The sequence below is a fragment of the Scyliorhinus torazame genome, chromosome 14 (genome assembly GCF_047496885.1).
Source record: "Scyliorhinus torazame isolate Kashiwa2021f chromosome 14, sScyTor2.1, whole genome shotgun sequence".
Lineage (NCBI taxonomy): Eukaryota > Metazoa > Chordata > Chondrichthyes > Carcharhiniformes > Scyliorhinidae > Scyliorhinus > Scyliorhinus torazame.
The window spans coordinates 50,658,596-50,676,574 of NC_092720.1; the positions used below are offsets into that span (position 1 = coordinate 50,658,596).

The 17,979-nt window shown below is 45.3% G+C and overlaps 1 protein-coding gene across 1 annotated transcript in view; it reads left to right on the top strand.

Annotated features, from left to right (window-relative positions):
* LOC140389719 (uncharacterized) overlaps nucleotides 1-13,978 on the top strand; it is a 119,367-nt gene extending 105,389 nt beyond the window's left edge. Inside the window, exons 14-17 of the mRNA XM_072474168.1 lie at nucleotides 1,130-1,199; nucleotides 2,784-2,957; nucleotides 5,501-5,651; nucleotides 12,841-13,978. Of these exons, the coding sequence (XP_072330269.1) occupies nucleotides 1,130-1,199; nucleotides 2,784-2,957; nucleotides 5,501-5,651; nucleotides 12,841-12,975 (530 nt within the window). The 3' untranslated portion in view covers nucleotides 12,976-13,978. The remainder of the gene's footprint in view (nucleotides 1-1,129; nucleotides 1,200-2,783; nucleotides 2,958-5,500; nucleotides 5,652-12,840) is intronic.
* The last annotated feature ends 4,001 nt before the right edge of the window (nucleotides 13,979-17,979 follow it).

Below are 17,979 nucleotides of genomic sequence, written 5' to 3' on the forward strand. Positions count from 1 at the left end.
AGCTGCACTATTGAACCGATCAATGACCTTTCCTCTTTTAATTATGTGTGTTGACGTATTTTGTGTTTAATTATGTGTTGTTGCGTGCTAGGAAGAATTTTGCTGTTTATTCAGAGAATTAATGGCTTTCCATGATTGCTCAACATATTGCTTCATCCGCAATGTGATACTGATCCACCAGTGGCCTTATGAGTGTGGTACAGATTGCCATCCAACAATTCCTGCTAGATGAATATGTTGTGTACAGTAGCAGAGGGGATGGTTGGATTGGTCTGCGATTACTCTCATTGTTAACTATTCAGTTGACACTCTTGATGCAGCTATAAAGAATGCCATTTGTGTCAGGCTACTGAAGGATCACCATCACATGTTGAATTAGCATCATTCGACACCTGAAAAGAATAGACAAGGCAGAAAACTAAACAGTTGATGGGCTGGATTCACCATTGGCCGACGGCAAAATCGCAAATCGCGATTGGGCGGAGCATAGCCTCTGACGCCAAAATCGCGGTAGGCGCTGGTTTGACGCCAAATCGGGATCCTCTGGCATCCTGAAAATGGCGTAAATGTGTCGCTTGCTGCGCGGAGTTCAAGCACTGTTGGCATATCATTAGCGGGCCTGACCCTCTATTCTGCGGGGCCCCCGAGGTTCACTGGCGCAGATGGGCCGGGTTCCCGACGGCGCAGTTCACTTGTGGTCTCAGTGGTCGGGAACCGGGCATGGTGACTGCGGACTGTGTCCAGCGCCGCCACAGTCGGCCGGGAGCCATGCTGCTGCCCGGGGATGGGGGAGGGGGGCTGGTGGGGTGGTGACTAGGTGGGCAATATTTGACAGGTCGGATCCATGCATGGCTGGGCCATGTTTTATGGCATGACAGCTGCAGGTCACCCCCGTGCGCAGGCGCAGTCACGGACCCGGCCATTCTCCAGCCATTTTCATCATGGGAGCAGGGAGTTTTACTCGCCGGGCTGCCAGCCCCTCACCGGTCGCAGGATGGGTGAGGGTTCAGTGCCGATTTTTCCATCGTTCCATCTTAGCCTCAAAAACGGTGAATCCAGCCCGATGCCTTCAGCAATAGTACAAAGTGGTTTTTAAAAATTCTACTCCGATTTTTATTTTATTATTTAGGTGCAGCAGCTCTTATTGCAATTATAACAATTGCTGCAAAAGGACCAGCTGGTTACAGACAAGAAAGAATGTGAGTGCAGTGAAAAATACCTTTTTGACTGGTTATGCCAGGAATGGTAGTTCGCTAAGGGCAGGCCAGTCACAATTCCTGGAACTGGGGCCTTCGATAAAGTTTCTAAACTTAAAAGTAATTTATCCCCAAGCCAGGGTGTAAATGGGTGACGTTTATCTATATTTGACAGAAGAGTAGCAAGGTATAAAGAAGAATACAATCTGGTGGCTCATCTCACCAATTCCATATCAAAAAGTGACCATCTAAATTTTCACCTCCGTAGCATGCCAGTCCTAAATACCACTTAGACCACCCATCCACATGCATACCCCCCGGACACAAGAAATGGAATTCTCTAATGCCACCCCCCAAGCGGGATCAATGGTGAATGGCGGGATCAATGGGGGAGACAAAATTTGGCAGGAGGCTCAAATGTCGGTTTTAATCCAGCGCAAATTTACAGCAGGATCTTCTGATGTTGCCCGCCATGGCAGATTGGGAATCCTGCTGGAGGCCAGCATGAAACCGATTGGATCCTACTAATGGCCTCCACAACTTCCTGGTGTGAAGAATTCCAAAGATTCACCAACCTTTTTAGAGCAGAAATTCTTTGTTAAATCCTTATTCTGCGGCTATGTCCTCTGGTCTTACACTCTCTCATGAGTGGAAAAATCCTCCCAACATTTACCCTGTCTAATGCCCTAAGAATCGTGTATGCTTCAATTATATCACCTCTCATTCTCTGAACTCCAATGAGTACGAACCCAACCTGTCCAATCTTTCCTCGTATGGTAGGCCTGTGGTCTAAAATGTTTACAGTTTCTTGGTTTCCTTCTTCAATTCTAAATCAGCTTTGAGAAAATCTCTGAGATTAAGGTAAATGCCTTGGACCTGGGTTTGATTCCGGTCTTGGGCGACTGTCTGTGTGGAGTTTGCACGTTCTTTCCGTGTCTGCATGGGTTTCCTCTGGATGCTCCGGTTTCCCCCCACAGGGAAAGATGTGTAGGTGGGATTGCAGGGTTAAGGGGATAGGGCGGGGGAGTGGGCCTAGGTAGCGTGCTCTTTCAGAGGGTCGGTGCAGACTCAATGGGCAGAATGGCCTCCTTCTGTACTGTAGGGTTCTATGGTTCTAATCTGGAACTTTCTGCATGGAAATGAGGGGAAATTGATAGGCGACTCAACCCAAACCTATTTTCAAGTTTCTTTAGTAGTTCATGGCACAATGTTATCATAAATTAAGATTTTATACATGATAATCTTTATTGTCACAAGTAGACATACATTAACACTGCAATGAACTGTGAAAAGCCCCTAGTCGCCACATTCCGGCAGCTGTTCGGGTACACAGAGGGAGAATTCAGAATATCCAATTCACCGAACAAGCATGTCTTTTTGAGACTTGTGGGAGGAAACCGGAGCAACCGGAGGAAACCCATGCAGACAGGGAGAGAACGTGCAGACTCCGCACAGACAGTGACCCAAGCCGGGAATCTAACCTGGAACTCTGGCGCTGTGAAGCAACAGTGCTACCCACTGTGCTACCGTGCCGCGCATTAGTATTACAATATTTGTTACTGTAATATATGAATGTTTCAATTTCAGCTGCTGGCTTGCTGTCCCCGATGATACAACTGCCACGTTTTTCAGTGAAGAAAATGTACTTTTTTGGGCATTCATGCTTCCAGTCGCTTTGGTGCTGATTTTGAATTTGGTGATTTTCGGTTTAATCATGTCCAAGATGGTTTGCAACAAGAGAAATCTGAAAAGTTACAGAGGGTGAGCGTTTGATATATTTCACAAATTACCCTGGGTTTTATATTGTAGCTCACAATTCAGTGGAATCTGAATAAGTAATACATACAACAGGGAATGTTTCCTCAATAGATGGTTTCCAAACACTGAGGTTTGAGATTAATGAGTTGTTCAAAAGTCTGGCATGTTTGACATCGTGATGATATTAATATGTGAACACTTAATCAAAGAATTCATCAGAGAATTTATAGCATTCCTACAGTGCAGAAGGAGGCCATTCGGCCCATTGAGTCTGCACCGACCCTCTGAAAGAGCACCCTACCTATGTCCCCACCGTAACACCGTAACCCCACCTAACTCGCACATCCCTGGACGCTAAAGGGAGATTTAGCATGGCCAATCCACCTAACCTGCACCTTTTTAGACTGTGGGAGGATACCTGAGCACCAAGAGGAAACCCACGAAGACATGGGAAGAAAGTGCAGACAGTCGGCCAAGGCCGGAATTGAACCGGGTCCTTGGCGCTGTGAGGCAGCAGTGCTAACCACTGTGCCGCCATGGCACCCCATGAGTTCGTATAACGTTTAAAGTCAATTGATTAAAATAGCAAAATGTAGAATGCAATACAAACTTTTTTTAATATCACCATTTGTTGCTAATGGACTAAAATGAAGGGAAGAGACTATTTGGTACATTTATAGCTAAGGTTACTAACTAAATGTATCATGCAATAGGAAGAGATGGTGGCTGGACCTTTGCTGTGGGGTCAGGTGCCTTAAGTCAGGAAATTTCCTGAGCCAGCAGAACTGTCTTGGTTTAAGGAGCATAGCTGGACCTTATTCTTTGCTTTGGGATTTTACAGGCAGGATTAAATCAGGCTGGTTGACTCCAGAAGCACATTGTTGATGGGCATGGTGTCAGACAAATGCTGAGGTGGGTTGGTTAGCAGCCCCGCCGAGATTGTCTGGCCCTTCATCCCATTGTTCTGGAAGCTGTTAGTCCCTTTACCCCTTACCTCTCACACCCTTTCATGCAATCCCAATGTTTCTTTATTGTCTATCCATGTCACCCACCCACCCTCCATCCCAACTCCACAGCCACTCACCCAATATCTATCATTCACAGATCTCAGGAACCTGTGGGGATGAAAAGTAATCACGTTTCTAACAGTCTATTGCTGCTCTCACTTTTATACATACTTGATTGTGAAAAAATACCATTCATGAAACCTATTTAAATTTTTCGATTTCCACTAGTGTTCAACATCTATTCAATAGCCAAAGACATCTAATCCTTTAGCAGCCACTTTAAAATGTTGATCAAATGATGAACTCAAAATGTCCTGTGAGATAATTATACCTTTTGAAACGCAGCCAAGCATTCATAGTAACATAATTAAAGCCCTTCAGAAATATCAGTAAAGAACTTTGTTGAAACTGCACATATAGTTGGTACTTTCTTTTCGAACCTCTACCAGATGGCCTGTCAACCAAGGCAGTCCACCGAGGTGTTTTATTTTCCCTCTTACTAGCAGCTTAAGTCTATATTTGTTTCAGATTTAAGGAGCCAGGGAATTTAAAAAACATGACATTTAAACAGAATCTACCACCTTTCAAGAGCATTTATGCGACACTATCAATTCCTGATTCCCATACTACAGCGTAAGTACCTTGGAATAGCCAAAATGGGGTCTGTCTGAACTCAACATTGTTAAAATGTCTCTGCTGAGTTTGGGTTTCCCGCCTGTATGAATCGCACCCTGCCCTCTACCTGCAAAATTTGGATCTGTCGAAAAATGGGGATGGGCTTCCACATTCGGGTCCTGCTGTCATTTTTCAAAAGACTGCAGAGTCTGTAAAGACCTGGCCCAGTGTTTAAGAACACTTATTTTTGAAATGAAATGAAATGAAATGAAAACCGCTTATTGTCACAAGTAGGCTTCAAATGAAGTTACTGTGAAAAGCCCCTAGTCGCCACACATTCCGGTGCCTGTTTGGGAAGGCTGGTACGGGAATTGAACCGTGCTGCTGGCCTGCCTTGGTCTGCTTTCAAAGCCAGCGATTTAGCCCTGTGCTAAACCAGCCGATTTTACACTGAAATGGGATATGATACACGTTACAAATATTATTTAATGAGTGCATTGTTATTTTCTTTGCCTGTCCAACATCAGAAAATAACTATAATATTTGCAAGTTTAAAAAACCCTAATAGAATAACAATTTATTCACATCTGCAGCTGATCTGATTCAAAGTTGAATTTAACACTAGCTGGAAACCTTCAGAAAAGCTCTGTTTTTTTCTTCACAATTTGCTGTGACACTTAAGCAAGAAAGAGGGAAAAATGTTCCCGTTTGATTACATCTGTGTTTGTTTTTGGAATATAAATATGCGAACTGCGAACAAAAATTCTTACAATTCAAAATAAATGATTGTGCATTGAACATTTCTAAGAGATATGCTGTTATAATACCATTAATTTAAATGAATGCACATCTTTCTGTTTGTCTTTCATAGATAACAACATCAATTGTAAATGGAAAGTTGCTTATATTTATTTTCTATTACAGGGACTTTAAGCAAACTCTTCAGAAGCATTTTGTTGTAATCTTTGCGAATACAGTGACATTGGGTGTGTGCTGGATTACTGGTTATTTGATGCTTATTGAAGCAGCGTATGAAGTATTCAGCACCCTTTTTTGTATACTGAATTCTCTACAGGTAAGGGAAAGGAATAAAGAATGATCGGAGTAAAACACTAACTTCAGAGTTCTTAAACTCTTACCCAGCTCCATCAATTAGTTGCCATGATGAAGTGTCATCATCATCTGAAGCATCAACTTGTTTTCTCTCCACACGTACTGCCTGGCCTGCTGAGTATTTCCAGCCTTTCAATCTTAATTATTTCAGGTTTCCAGCGTCTTTTGTATGGTTTTATTAGTTGCCAATGTTCCTTCAAGCTTTTGGTTCAAAAGTGCCTTATTTCTTTCGGTCCTATCTTTCACTGGAAATAAATGTGCTTCAATTATTTCACTCCCGGGTGGCCACATGGGCCTCGTTGTAGCGGGTCTCTGTCTCGGTCTCCGGCCTCCGTACTGGCGTCATTAGCCAGGTCCTCAGCGGGTACCCTTTATCCCCTGGGTGGTCCTCGAAGAGGCTGGGGATGAAAGACTGCCACAGGATGTAACTATCGTGGACACTCCCTGGGAAGCATGCACACACGTGCATTATCTTCATCTGCAGGTCGCACATGAGCTGTATGTTCACGAGTGGAACCCCTTTTGGTTAACGTAGGGCACCCCAGATGGCCCATGAGCACGGGGCATCTAATACCCCTTGGACCTGGGGCATCCAGAAACCTGCTGCCCAGGCATCTTGCTGGGCTTGGTCCATGTTTTCCGCCCGGGCATACAGGGCATCCGTGATGTGTCAGATGCACCTATGGGCTGAGGCCTTTGAGATACTACACAGGTCCCCGCTCAAGCCCTGGAAGGATGCTGAGGCATAAATGATCAGTGCTATGGTGAGAACGGTCACTGGGAGCGGGTGTCCTGCTCCTCCTCCATGTGATGCCAGGTCTGCAAGGACATGGCACAGGTGCTGCACTATCTCCTTGTTGAGGCGGAGCCTCCTGTGGCATGCGCTGTCTGTCATCTGTTCAAATGACCAGCGATGCCTGTACACCCTGTACCATTGGGGGACTCCCTCGAGCATCTGGACAGGCGTTCAATATCTGTAAGGAATTAGGAGAGGGTGTTAGACTGACAAACAATGGTGGCTCTCATCGAGACCCTCCATTCCCCTATTGATCACCCCCTCCCTGGAATGCCCTGCCCATGCACACCCAACCGTAACGGACTCCCCTCACGGGACCCCAGACCCTGTATCCGGACACCTGCTCATAATATCAGCAGGACCCGGCGCTGGTCCCCTCCCCGTGGCGCACACCCACCTTCTGGCCGTGGACATGTCCCTGGAGCTGTGTCCCATCCCTTGGGTGTTCGGATGTTGGCAGCTGCGTGTGTGGTGGTGCAATGTTCAAACTCAGTCTCCTGGCATCACGGTCTGATTGGGATGCCAGGCAATGATTCCAACATGTTAAATGGCCCACCCACCCACGGGAATCCACTTGGGTTGCGTGAAGTGCTCACTTAACCATGATTGTCAATTCCCCATTAGCAGTAGCCTTCAGTCGTATGGCGAGACGCGGCTGTCAGTGTGAATGTGGGCAGGGACAAGGGTTGCCCCAGAACTGTGCACACACAATCCAGGAGTTGGCGTTGTGGTGCTGTGAGCGGTTGCCCCTCTAGAGCCCCCCCCCCCCCCCCCCCACCACTACCCTCCCTTGGCGGCAGACCCCAGCCGAGGGCCCCCCTCACCCCCCAGCCGAGGGTCCTGCCCCACCCCCTGCAGAGCAGTGGGGTGGCAAGCCCAGCGTCTCCGGGCTCTTTGCCTATGTGCAAAGATGGCTACTCACCTCTTCGGCTCCCGATTGAAGCCCTTCTGCTAGATTTTCTTCTAAAAAAAGGAGTACTGATCGGCGCCAGTGTGACCACTTGCAGGGCAGGCTGATGAATGACATGAGGTCGTTGGGTATGGGGTGGATCCCATTGATTGTATGGAAATAGGGCTTAAAGAGTGATAATTGCTTTCTTGTCACACTACGGCGAGATCACAATTTCACCTATGGGAGCAGGCCGGTTGCATCACAAAGTGTTTGCCGCCTTACGCGGTTCTTGTTTTTGTTCTCTCCCACTATTCACCGGCCTTGGTTCGCTTGAGCGAGAGCGTAACGAGGCCGGAGTGAAATGAAAATCGCTTATTGTCACAAGTAGGCTTCAAATGAAGTTACTGTGAAAAGCCCCTAGTCGCCACATTCCGGCGCCTGTTCGGGGAGGCTGGTCGCGCCCAATGTCACTGGCCCTCATTTCAATTTATTTAAATTAACTCTATAACAAAGTGGAAGGTGAATTGGGTCCTATCCTGGATGAGGCTCTTCACAGGGTAAACTCCACGTCCTCCTGTGTTCAGCTCAGTTTGATCCAGTTCAAAGTGGTCCATCTGACAAAGGTGAGGATGGATGGATTTTTTGGGGGGGTGGATGATCGCTGTGAGCATTGTTCACAGGGGACGGTAATCATACTCATATGTTCTGCTTATGTCCCAAGTTGTTAAGCTTTTGGGTCTCCTTCTTTAACCCATGTCACATATTCTTAATGTCAAATTGGTGCTACAGACAGGAATGCAGGTGGATATCCTCACTTTTGCCTCATTAATAATTGCCGGAGGCAAGTTCTGCTTGGATGGAGATCTTCTACTTTGCCCAGTGCCCTGGCCTGATTGGGTGACCTCATGGAATTTCTACATTTGGAGAAGGTCAAGTACACCATTAGGGGGTCAGTAGACATGTTCAAGCTGAGATGGCAGTCCTTTCTCAAAGTGTTAGTCACCACCAGTTGTTAAGGGGTTTTTAGTTTATTGTTGGGGGTTAGGTTTGGATGTGTTCTTAATTGTTGAATGTGTTATTTTTATATTGTAACCTGAAGCATCCGTTTTATTATATTGTTACAAATGAAAACGTTTTCAATAAAAATATTAAAAAAAAGTTAACTCCATAGGATTTGGTGGGTGGATAATGACAAAGTCCAAACAAGCGTCATATTCTGTAATGCATTGATTAGAACAGAGAACATGACAGCGCAGTACAGGCCCTTCGGCCCTCAATGTTGCGCCGACCTGTGAAACCAATCTAAAACCCATCTACACTATTCCCTTATCGTCCATATGTCTAGCCAATGACCAGTTGAATGCCCTTAATGTTGGCGAGTCCACTACTGTTGCAGGCAGGGCGTTCCACGCCCTTACTACTCTCTGAGTAATGAACCTACCTCTGACATCTGTCTTATATCTAGTTCCCCTCAACTTAAAGCTATGTCCCCTCATGCTAGACATCACCACCCGAGGAAAAAGGCTCTCACTGGCCACCCTGTCCAATCCTCTGATCATCTTGTATGCCTCAATTAAGTCACCTCTTAACCTTCTTCTCTCTAACGAAAACAGCCTTTCCTCATAAGATCTTCCCTCCATATCCGGCAACATTCTGGTAAATCTCCTCTGCACCCTCTCCAATGCTTCCACATCCTTCCTATATTGCGGCGACTAGAATTGCATGCAATACTCCAAATGCGGCCGCACCAGAGTTTTGTACAGCTGCAACATGACCTCATGGCTCCGAAACTCAATCCCTCTACCAATAAAAGCTAACACACCGTACGCCTTCTTAACAACCCTCTCAACCTGGGTGGCAACTTTCAGGGATCTATGTACATGGACACCGAGATCTCGGTGCTCAGCCACACTGCCAAGAATCTTACCATTAGCCCAGTATTCTGTCTTCCTGTTATTCCTTTCAAAATTAATCACCTCACACTTTTCTGCATTAAACTCCATTTGCCACCTCTCAGCCCAGTGCTGCAGCTTATCTATGTCCCTCTGTAACTTGTAACATCCTTCTGCACTGTCCACAATTCCACCGACTTTAGTGTCATCTGCAAATTTACTCACCCATCCTTCTACGCCCTCCTCCAGGTCATTTATAAAAATAACAAACAGCAGTGGCCCCAAAACAGATCCTTGTGGTACACCACTATTAACTGGACTCCAGTCTGAACATTTCCCATCAACCACCACCCTTTGTCTTCCAGCTAGCCAATTTCTGATCCAAACTGCTAAATCACCCTGAATCCCATGCCTCTGTATTTTCTGCAGTAGCCTACCGTGGGGAACCTTATCAAACGTTTACTGAAATCCATATACACCACATCAACTGCTTTACCCTCATCCATCTGTTTGGTCACCTTCTCAAAGAACTCAATAAGGTTTGTGAGGCATGACCTACCCTTCGCAAAACCGTGTTGACGATCTCTAATCAAATTATTCCTTTCCAGATGATTATACATCCTATCTCTTATAAACCTTTCCAAGATTTTGCCCACAACAGAAGTAAGGCTCACTGGTCTATAGTTACTAGGATTGTCTCTACTCCCCTTCTTGAACAAGGGGACAGCATTTGCTATCCTCCAGTCTTCTGGCACTATTCCTGTAGACAAAGATGACTTAAAGATCAAAGCCAAAGGCTCAGCAATCTCCTCCCTAGCTTCCCAGAGAATCCTAGGATAAATCCCATCCGGCCCAGGGGACTTATCTATTTTCACACTTTCCAGAACTGCTAACACCTCCTCCTTATGAACCTCAAGCCCTTCTAGTCTAGTAGCCTGAATCTCAGTATTCTCCTCGACAACATTGTCTTTTTCCTGTGTGAATACTGACGTAAAATATTCATTTAGCACCTCTCCTATCTCCTCGGACTCCAAGCACAACTTCCCACGACTGGCCCTACTCTTACCCTAGTCATTTGTTTATTCCTGACATATTTATAGAAAGCTTTAGGTTGATCCTTGATCCTACCTGCCAAAGACTTCTCATGTCCCCTCCTGGCTCTTCTTAGCTCTCTATTTAGGTGCTTCCTAGCTAACCTGTAACTCTCGAGCGCCCTAACTGAACCTTCATGTCTCATCTTTACATAAGCCTCCTTCTTCCTCTTGACAAGTGTTTCGACTGCTTTAGTAAACCACGGTTCCCTTGCTCGACCACTTCCTCCCTGCCTGACAGGTACATACTTATCAAGGACACGCAGTAGCTTTTCCTTGAACAAGCTCCACATTTCCATTGTGCCCATCCCCTGCAGTTTTCCTCTCCATGCAATGCATCCTAAGTCTTGCCTCATCGCATCATAATTGCCTTTCCCCCAAATATAACTCTTCCCTGAGCTTACTGAAATATCTAAACCCCGGCACCTGCAACAACCATTCCTGTTCCTGCTCTATCCATGTCTCCAAAATGGCCACAACATCGAAGTCTCAGGTATCAACCCGTGCCGCAAGTTCACCCACCTTACTCCGGATGCTCCTGGCATTGAAGAAGACACACTTTAAACCACCTTCCTGCCTGCCGGTACACTCCTGCAACTTTGAAACCTTACTCATGACCTCACTACTCTCAACCTCCTGTATACTGGAGCTACAATTCAGGTTCCCAAGCCCCTGCTGAACTAGTTTAAACTCTCCCGAAGAGCATTAGCAAATTCCCCCCCCCCCGGGATATTGGTACCCCTCTGGTCCAGGTGTAGACCATTCCGTTTGTAGAGGTCCCACCGACCCCAGAATGAGCCCCAATTATCCAGAAATCTGAAACCCTCCCTCCTACACCATCCCTGTAGCCACGTGTTCAACTCCTCTCTCTCCCTATTCCTTGTCTCGCTATCACGTGGCACGGGTAACAACCCAGAGATAATAACTCTATTTGTCCTAGATCTAAGTTTCCACCCGAGCTCCCTGAATTCCTGCCTTACATCCCTATCCCTTTTCCTACCTATGTCATTGGTACCTATGTGGACCACGACTTGGGGCTGCTCCCCCTCCCCCTTAAGGATCCCAAAAACACGATCCGAGACATCACGCACCCTGGCACCTGGAAGGCAACACACCAACTGCGAGTCTCTCTTGTTCCCACAGAATCTCCTATCTATCCCCCTAACTATGGAGTCTCCAATGACTAATGCTCTACTCCTCTCCCCCCCTTCCCTTCTGAGCAACAGGGACAGACTCTGTGCCAGAGACCTGTATCCCATGGCTTACCCCTGGTAAGTTCCCCCCCCCCCCCCCAACAGTATCCAAAGTGGTATACTTGTTACTAAGGGGAACAACCACAGGGGATCCCTGTACCGACTGCTTCCTCCCAGCCCCTCTCACCATCACCCATCTATCTTTATTATTTGGAGTAACTACATCCCTGAAGCTTCTATCTATGACCACCTCTGCTTCCCGAATGATCCGAAGTTCATCCAGCTTCAGCTCCAGTTCCCTAATGCGGTTTCTGAGGAGCTGGGGATGGGTGCACTTCCCACAGATGAAATCAGCAGGGACACTGACGGCGTCCCTCACCTCAAACATTCTGCAGGAGGAACATTGCACTACCCTCCCTGCCATAAAAAAGAAAAAGAAAGAGCTTACCTGTTATTCACTCCCCTTCTCAGCAAGCACTCACTCAGCAACCTCTGCGCCCCCACACGATAACACATGAGGGAAAATAAAAGAAAAACTACTTACCAGTCACAGCCAATCCCTTACCTGCAGGCTGTAATGTCACGGTTCAACTTCTTTTTACTTCTACCTGCCCTCGAGCCTTCCTCTTGATCTTTACAGCGGTTGGTTTTTTTGGGGTTAGAGGAGGGGCAAGGGAGGGAAACAGCCAATCAGCAGCTCCGCTCTACTGCCCTCTGCTGGATGCTTGTCTTCACTTGAACAGCTAGGGTCTCTTGCTCAGGTACACCTCTAAGTTATGGTGAGCACACAGACGTATGCAAATTTCCCATGCAACAGCCAATCAGCAGCTCTGCTCTACTGCAGGACAGAAACCTGAGGGTACTTCTCCTGCTCCAGTGTTAAGACCTGAAAATATTATGCTCTTTCATCAACAAGGATATACCAGAAGCATCGAGTAAATTTAGGGCCAGTAAAACGTCTCGGACAATTACTAGCCTTTCTTTCATTAAGGAAATCTTAAGTGAAAGGCTTCCACAATATCCCAGACTCATGGCTGAAGCTATGTCAAAAAGGGAAAAGAAGTATAACACTTTCTGCTATTGATTATGTTGCACATCTGCAGCAAATTGCCTTTCTTATACCCAATGTGAACATAGATATGATATGAACATTTGAACTTGTATTTATTTAAATGGTCAATCGCTGTAGTAATGGAAGAGAGGCTTTAGTACTTAATCATTTATTAATAAGAACTTTCATCTTCAGTTTGTAGAACACTAATTTCTTGATCTGGTTTGTATTTTTAGGGTATTTTTATTTTCCTCCTTTGCTTCATGAATGTGAAGGAATTTCAAAACAGGATGTTGCAACCATTCAAAGTACTCAAACGGGTTAAAAAGTCCAATATTTCAATGAGCAATCTTATCATTAAAGGCGATTAACAGGCAACCGTTGTGTGAAACTCATAACTTAAAGTTATGTGAAGTCTCTCCTGTGATTATGCTGTCAGAATCCCTGTTGTAATTTGATCTTCCCTTATTGTAAATGTAAAGTAAGTGAATCGTCATAGCTTTGACATCGACGGCGATAAAGTGAAATATCAACGTGACAAATTAAGAAGACGCAGTTCTGTAAATCATAATTTGGGTTTATTTTGGTGACCCTTGCAGCTGAAACCAGACCATCCTTGGGAGCAGTAAACCACCACAATGTTGCAACCAGCCTACTTTTCTTTAGTTGCCATTGTCCCAGATGATCATGGGCTGCTTTCCCTTTTGAGGAGGAGAGCTAGCTGGTAGTCATTAAACCTGAGGATCACCACACCTCAGGTGGGAATCCAGGTCGAGAATTACCTCCGCCGGTAGGGGAATTGAATCCGCCTACTTACAGAGTTGGAAAAATCCCAGGATTGGTCTGGCACCTACGGAAATTGAAGATTAATCTCCAGGACACTGCGATGATCAGCCCTGGGGAAAAATCAGAGGGGTAGTGAGAAAATGTTCATGTTTTAAATTTTAGTTGAACACTTCCGTTCTAAAATAATTTTCGGTTGGCATGAGGAGGTAGACGATAATGGAAATGGCCATATCAAGGATCCAAAGCTGTGCAGCATGGGGCAGGGTGGTTACAGATAGGAGGTAACATGGTCATACTTCCAGCTGTACATCCAGCCAGGTTGGCAACCCTTGTCTACTACTTAAGAGCCTGTTTATATGCTTTCATTATTCCATCATTGCCTTGAAGCTGGGAATAAATCAATGAAGACTATAAAATGTCCATACAACTACAACTATAAACTTGAAATCTGTTGTGCCATTAACAAGGGAACTATGGCTACTTCTGAGTTCATGTAATATTATGTAATATAATTGCATTATAATTTTTCACTCTCAAAAGATTTAGTTTTTCAATGTTGTAAAGTTGTTTTTACTTATGAAATTTTATTGTGGATTGTTGAATAAAGTATTGTTAGTTATGTATCACTGTGTTTGAACCAGTCTTTTTTATATCTGAAAAAGAAAAAGTTAAGTTGAATTTTACTCACTGTAATCCTGCATGAATCTGCTAACAATCTGTAACTTTTGAACTGACTGTTGTAGGATAGCTTAAATGCAGCTAAAATAAGTAGCTGATATAAATGCTGGGCATTTCCCAAATAAATAAATAAATAATGAGTCAGAGAAGACACAGCCAGAGTGAGACAGAACCAAGAGTGAGTTTGGGAATTTGAATCTAGGTGGGAATTGAATCAAATCAGTAAGGCAGCTCCTTTTAAATTTCAGGTGTTTAAATTAATTTAAATTAAGCTAGAATTGTGCAGTGTAGGTAAACAAGGGCAGCCCCACCCACTCTCATAACTGGTTGGCAGTTAAGTGTCAGTCACTTAGATTTCCCCTGATCTGAAAGCAGGTGGGGGAGGGGAGTCAATTCAGGACAGTTTAAAAAGAGCAACTTGTAAACTCACTCCCAGTGAGCCAGAGAAGACACAGCCAGAGTGAGACAGAACCAAGAGTGAGTTTGGGAATTTGAATCTAGGTGGGAATTCGAAGCTGGGTGGGGAGGAAGTGCTTTTTATCCCTGGTAAGTGACTGGTAAGTAGTGTTTCTGTTTTTCTGTTTCTTTTCATTGGTATATTAATTATTTTTCTTCTTTGTTGTTAATTTATTTCTTTCATTTTTGGGGGGAAATTGTAATTGTTGAAGTTAACCGAAGGTTTAAGGCATGGCAGGAGATCTCCGACCCGTGTCATGCTCCTCGTGTGCGATGTGGGAGCTCAGGGACACGTCCACTGTCCCTGGCTCCTTCACGTGCAAGAAGTGTGTCCAGTTGCAGCTCCTGTTGGACCGCTTGACGGCTCTGGAGCTGCGGATGGACTCGCTTTGGAGCATCCACGATGCTGAGGATGTCGTGGATAGCATGTTTAGCGAGTTGGTCACACCGCAGGTGAAAGGTACTGAGGGAGATAGAAAATGGGTGACCAAAAGACAGAGCAAGAGTAGGAAGGCAGTGCAGGTGTCCTCTGTGGTCATCTCCCTGCAAAACAGATATACCGCTTTGGATACTGTTGAGGGAGATGGCTCACCAGGGGAAGGCAGCAGCAGCCAGGTTCATGGCACCGTGGCTGGCTCTGCTGCGCAGCTGGGCAGGAAGAAGAATGGCAGGGCTATAGTGAAAGGGGACTCAATCGTAAGAGGAATAGACAGGTGGTTCTGCGGACGCAATCGAGACTCCAGGATGGTATGTTGCCTCCCTGGTGCAAGGGTCAAGGATGCAGGACATTCTGGGGGGGAAGGGTGAACAGCCAGCTGTCGTGGTGCACGTAGGCACCAACAATATAGGTAAAAAACAGGACGAGGTCCTACAAGCTGAATCTAGGGAGTTAGGAGTTAAACTAAAAAATAGGACCTCAAAGGTAGTAATCTCAGGATTGCTACCAGTGCCATGAGCTAGTCCGAGTAGCAATGTCAGGATAGATAGGATGAATGCGTGGCTCGAGAGATGGTGCAAGAGGGAGGGATTCAAATTCCTGGGACATTGGAACCGGTTCTGGGGAGGTGGGACCAGTACAAACTGGACAGTCTGCACCTGGGCAGGACTGGAACTGATGTCATGGGGGGGGGGGGGGGGTGTTTGCTAGAGCTGTTGGGGAGAGTTTAAACTAATGTGACAGGGGGACGGGAACCGATGCAGGAAGTTTGAAGGTAGTAAAACAGGGACAGAAACAAAAGGCAGTAAGGGGGAAAGTGTAAGGCAGACAAGCCATAGTCAAAAATCAAAAAGGGCGACAGTACAAGGTACAGTGACTGAGGGGAGCTCAGTGAATAGGACCAGGAATACTAAAAGGAATAAAACGGGAGGTGAAAACATTAATGGTAAGCGACGCGGCAGGTTGTTACATGACGATATGGGTTCAACGACAAGGAAAATTAGGAGAAGGGTTAAGAGGAAATATAACTTAGGAGAGGTTACTGATCGAGGTGTTACGATTCAGAACAGGGGTAAAAAAGCCTACAGAACAGGGGTAAAAAAGCCTACATAAGTGTACTTTACCTGAATGCTCGTAGTATTCGGAATAAGGTAAATGAGTTGATGGCGCAAATCATCGTGAATGACTATGATTTCGTGGCCATTACTGAAACATGGTTAAAGGATGGTCACGACTGGGAGTTAAATATCCGAGGGTATCAAACTATTCGGAAGGACAGAGTGGATGGTAAGGGAGGTGGTGTAGCTCTGTTATTTAAGGATGACACCCGGGCAATTTAAGGATGACACCCGGGCAACAGTAAGGGATGACATCGATGCTACGGAGGATAAGGTTGAATCCATTTGGGTGGAAATCAGGAATAGTAAGACGAAAAAGTCACTGATAGGAGTAGTCTATTGGCCACCAAATAGTAACATTATGGTGGGGCAGGCAATAAACAAAGAAATAACTGATGCATGTAGAAATGGTACAGCAGTTATCATGGGGGATTTGAATTTACATGTCGATTGGTTTAACCAGGTCGGTCAAGGCAGCCTTGAGGAGGAGTTTATAGAATGTATCCACGATAGTTTCCGAGAACAGTATGTAATGGAACCTACGAGGGAACAAGCGGTCCTAGATCTGGTCCTGTGTAATGAGACAGGATTGATTCAGGATCTCATAGTTAGGGATCCTCTCGGAAGGAGCGATCACAATATGGTGGAATTTAAAATACAGATGGAGGATGAGAAGGTAAAATCAAGCACCAGTGTTTTGTGCTGAAACAAAGGTGATTACAATGGGATGAGAGAAGAACTAGCTAAGGTAGACTGGGAGCAAAGACTTTATGGTGAAACAGTTGAGGAACAGTGGAGAATCTTCCAAGCAATTTTTCACAGTGCAGCAAAGGTTTATACCAACAAAAAGGAAGAACGGTAAAAAGAGGGAAAATCGACCGTGGATATCTATGGAAATAAGGGAGAGTATCAAATTGAAGGAAAAAACATACAAAGTAGCAAAGATCAGTGGGAGACTAGAGGACTGGGAAATCTTTAGGGGGCAACAGAAAGCTACTAAAAAAGCTATAATGAAGAGTAAAATAGATTATGAGAGTAAACTTGCTCAGAATATAAAAACAGATAGTAAAAGTTTCTACAAATACATAAAACAAAAAAGAGTGGCTAAGGTAAATATTGGTCCTTTAGTGGATGAGAAGGGAGATTCAATAATGGGAGATGAGGAAATGGCTGAGGAACTGAACAGGTTTTTTGGGTCGGTCTTCACAGGGGAAGACACAAATAACATGCCAGTGACTGATGGAAATGAGGCTATGGCGGGTGAGGACCTTGAGATGATTGTTATCACCAAGGAGGTAGTGATGGGCAAGCTAATGGGGCTAAAGGTAGACAAGTCTCCTGGACCTGATGGAATGCATCCCAGAGTGCTAAAAGAGATGGCTAGGGAAATTGCAAATGCACTAGTGATAATTTACCAAAATTCACTGGACTCTGGGGTGGTCCCGGCGGATTGGAAATTAGCAAGCGTGACACCACTGTTTAAAAAAGGAGGTAGGCAGAAAGCGGGTAATTATAGGCCAGTGAACTTAACTTCGGTAGTAGGGAAGGTGCTGGAATCTATCATCAAGGAAGAAATAGCGAGGCATCTGGATCGAAATTGTCCCATTGGGCAGACGCAGCATGGGTTCATAAACGGCAGGTCGTGCCTACCTAATTGAGTGGAATGTTTTGAGGACATTAACAGTGCAGTAGATAACGGGGAGCCAATGGATGTGGTATATCTGGATTTCCAGAAAGCCTTTGACAAGGTGCCACACAAAAGGTTGCTGCATAAGATAAAGATGCATGGCATTAAGGGGAAAGTAGTAGCAAGGATAGAGGATTGGTTAATTGATAGAAAGCAAAGAGTGGGGATTGATGGGTGTTTCTCTGGTTGGCAATCAGTAGCTAGTGGTGTCCCT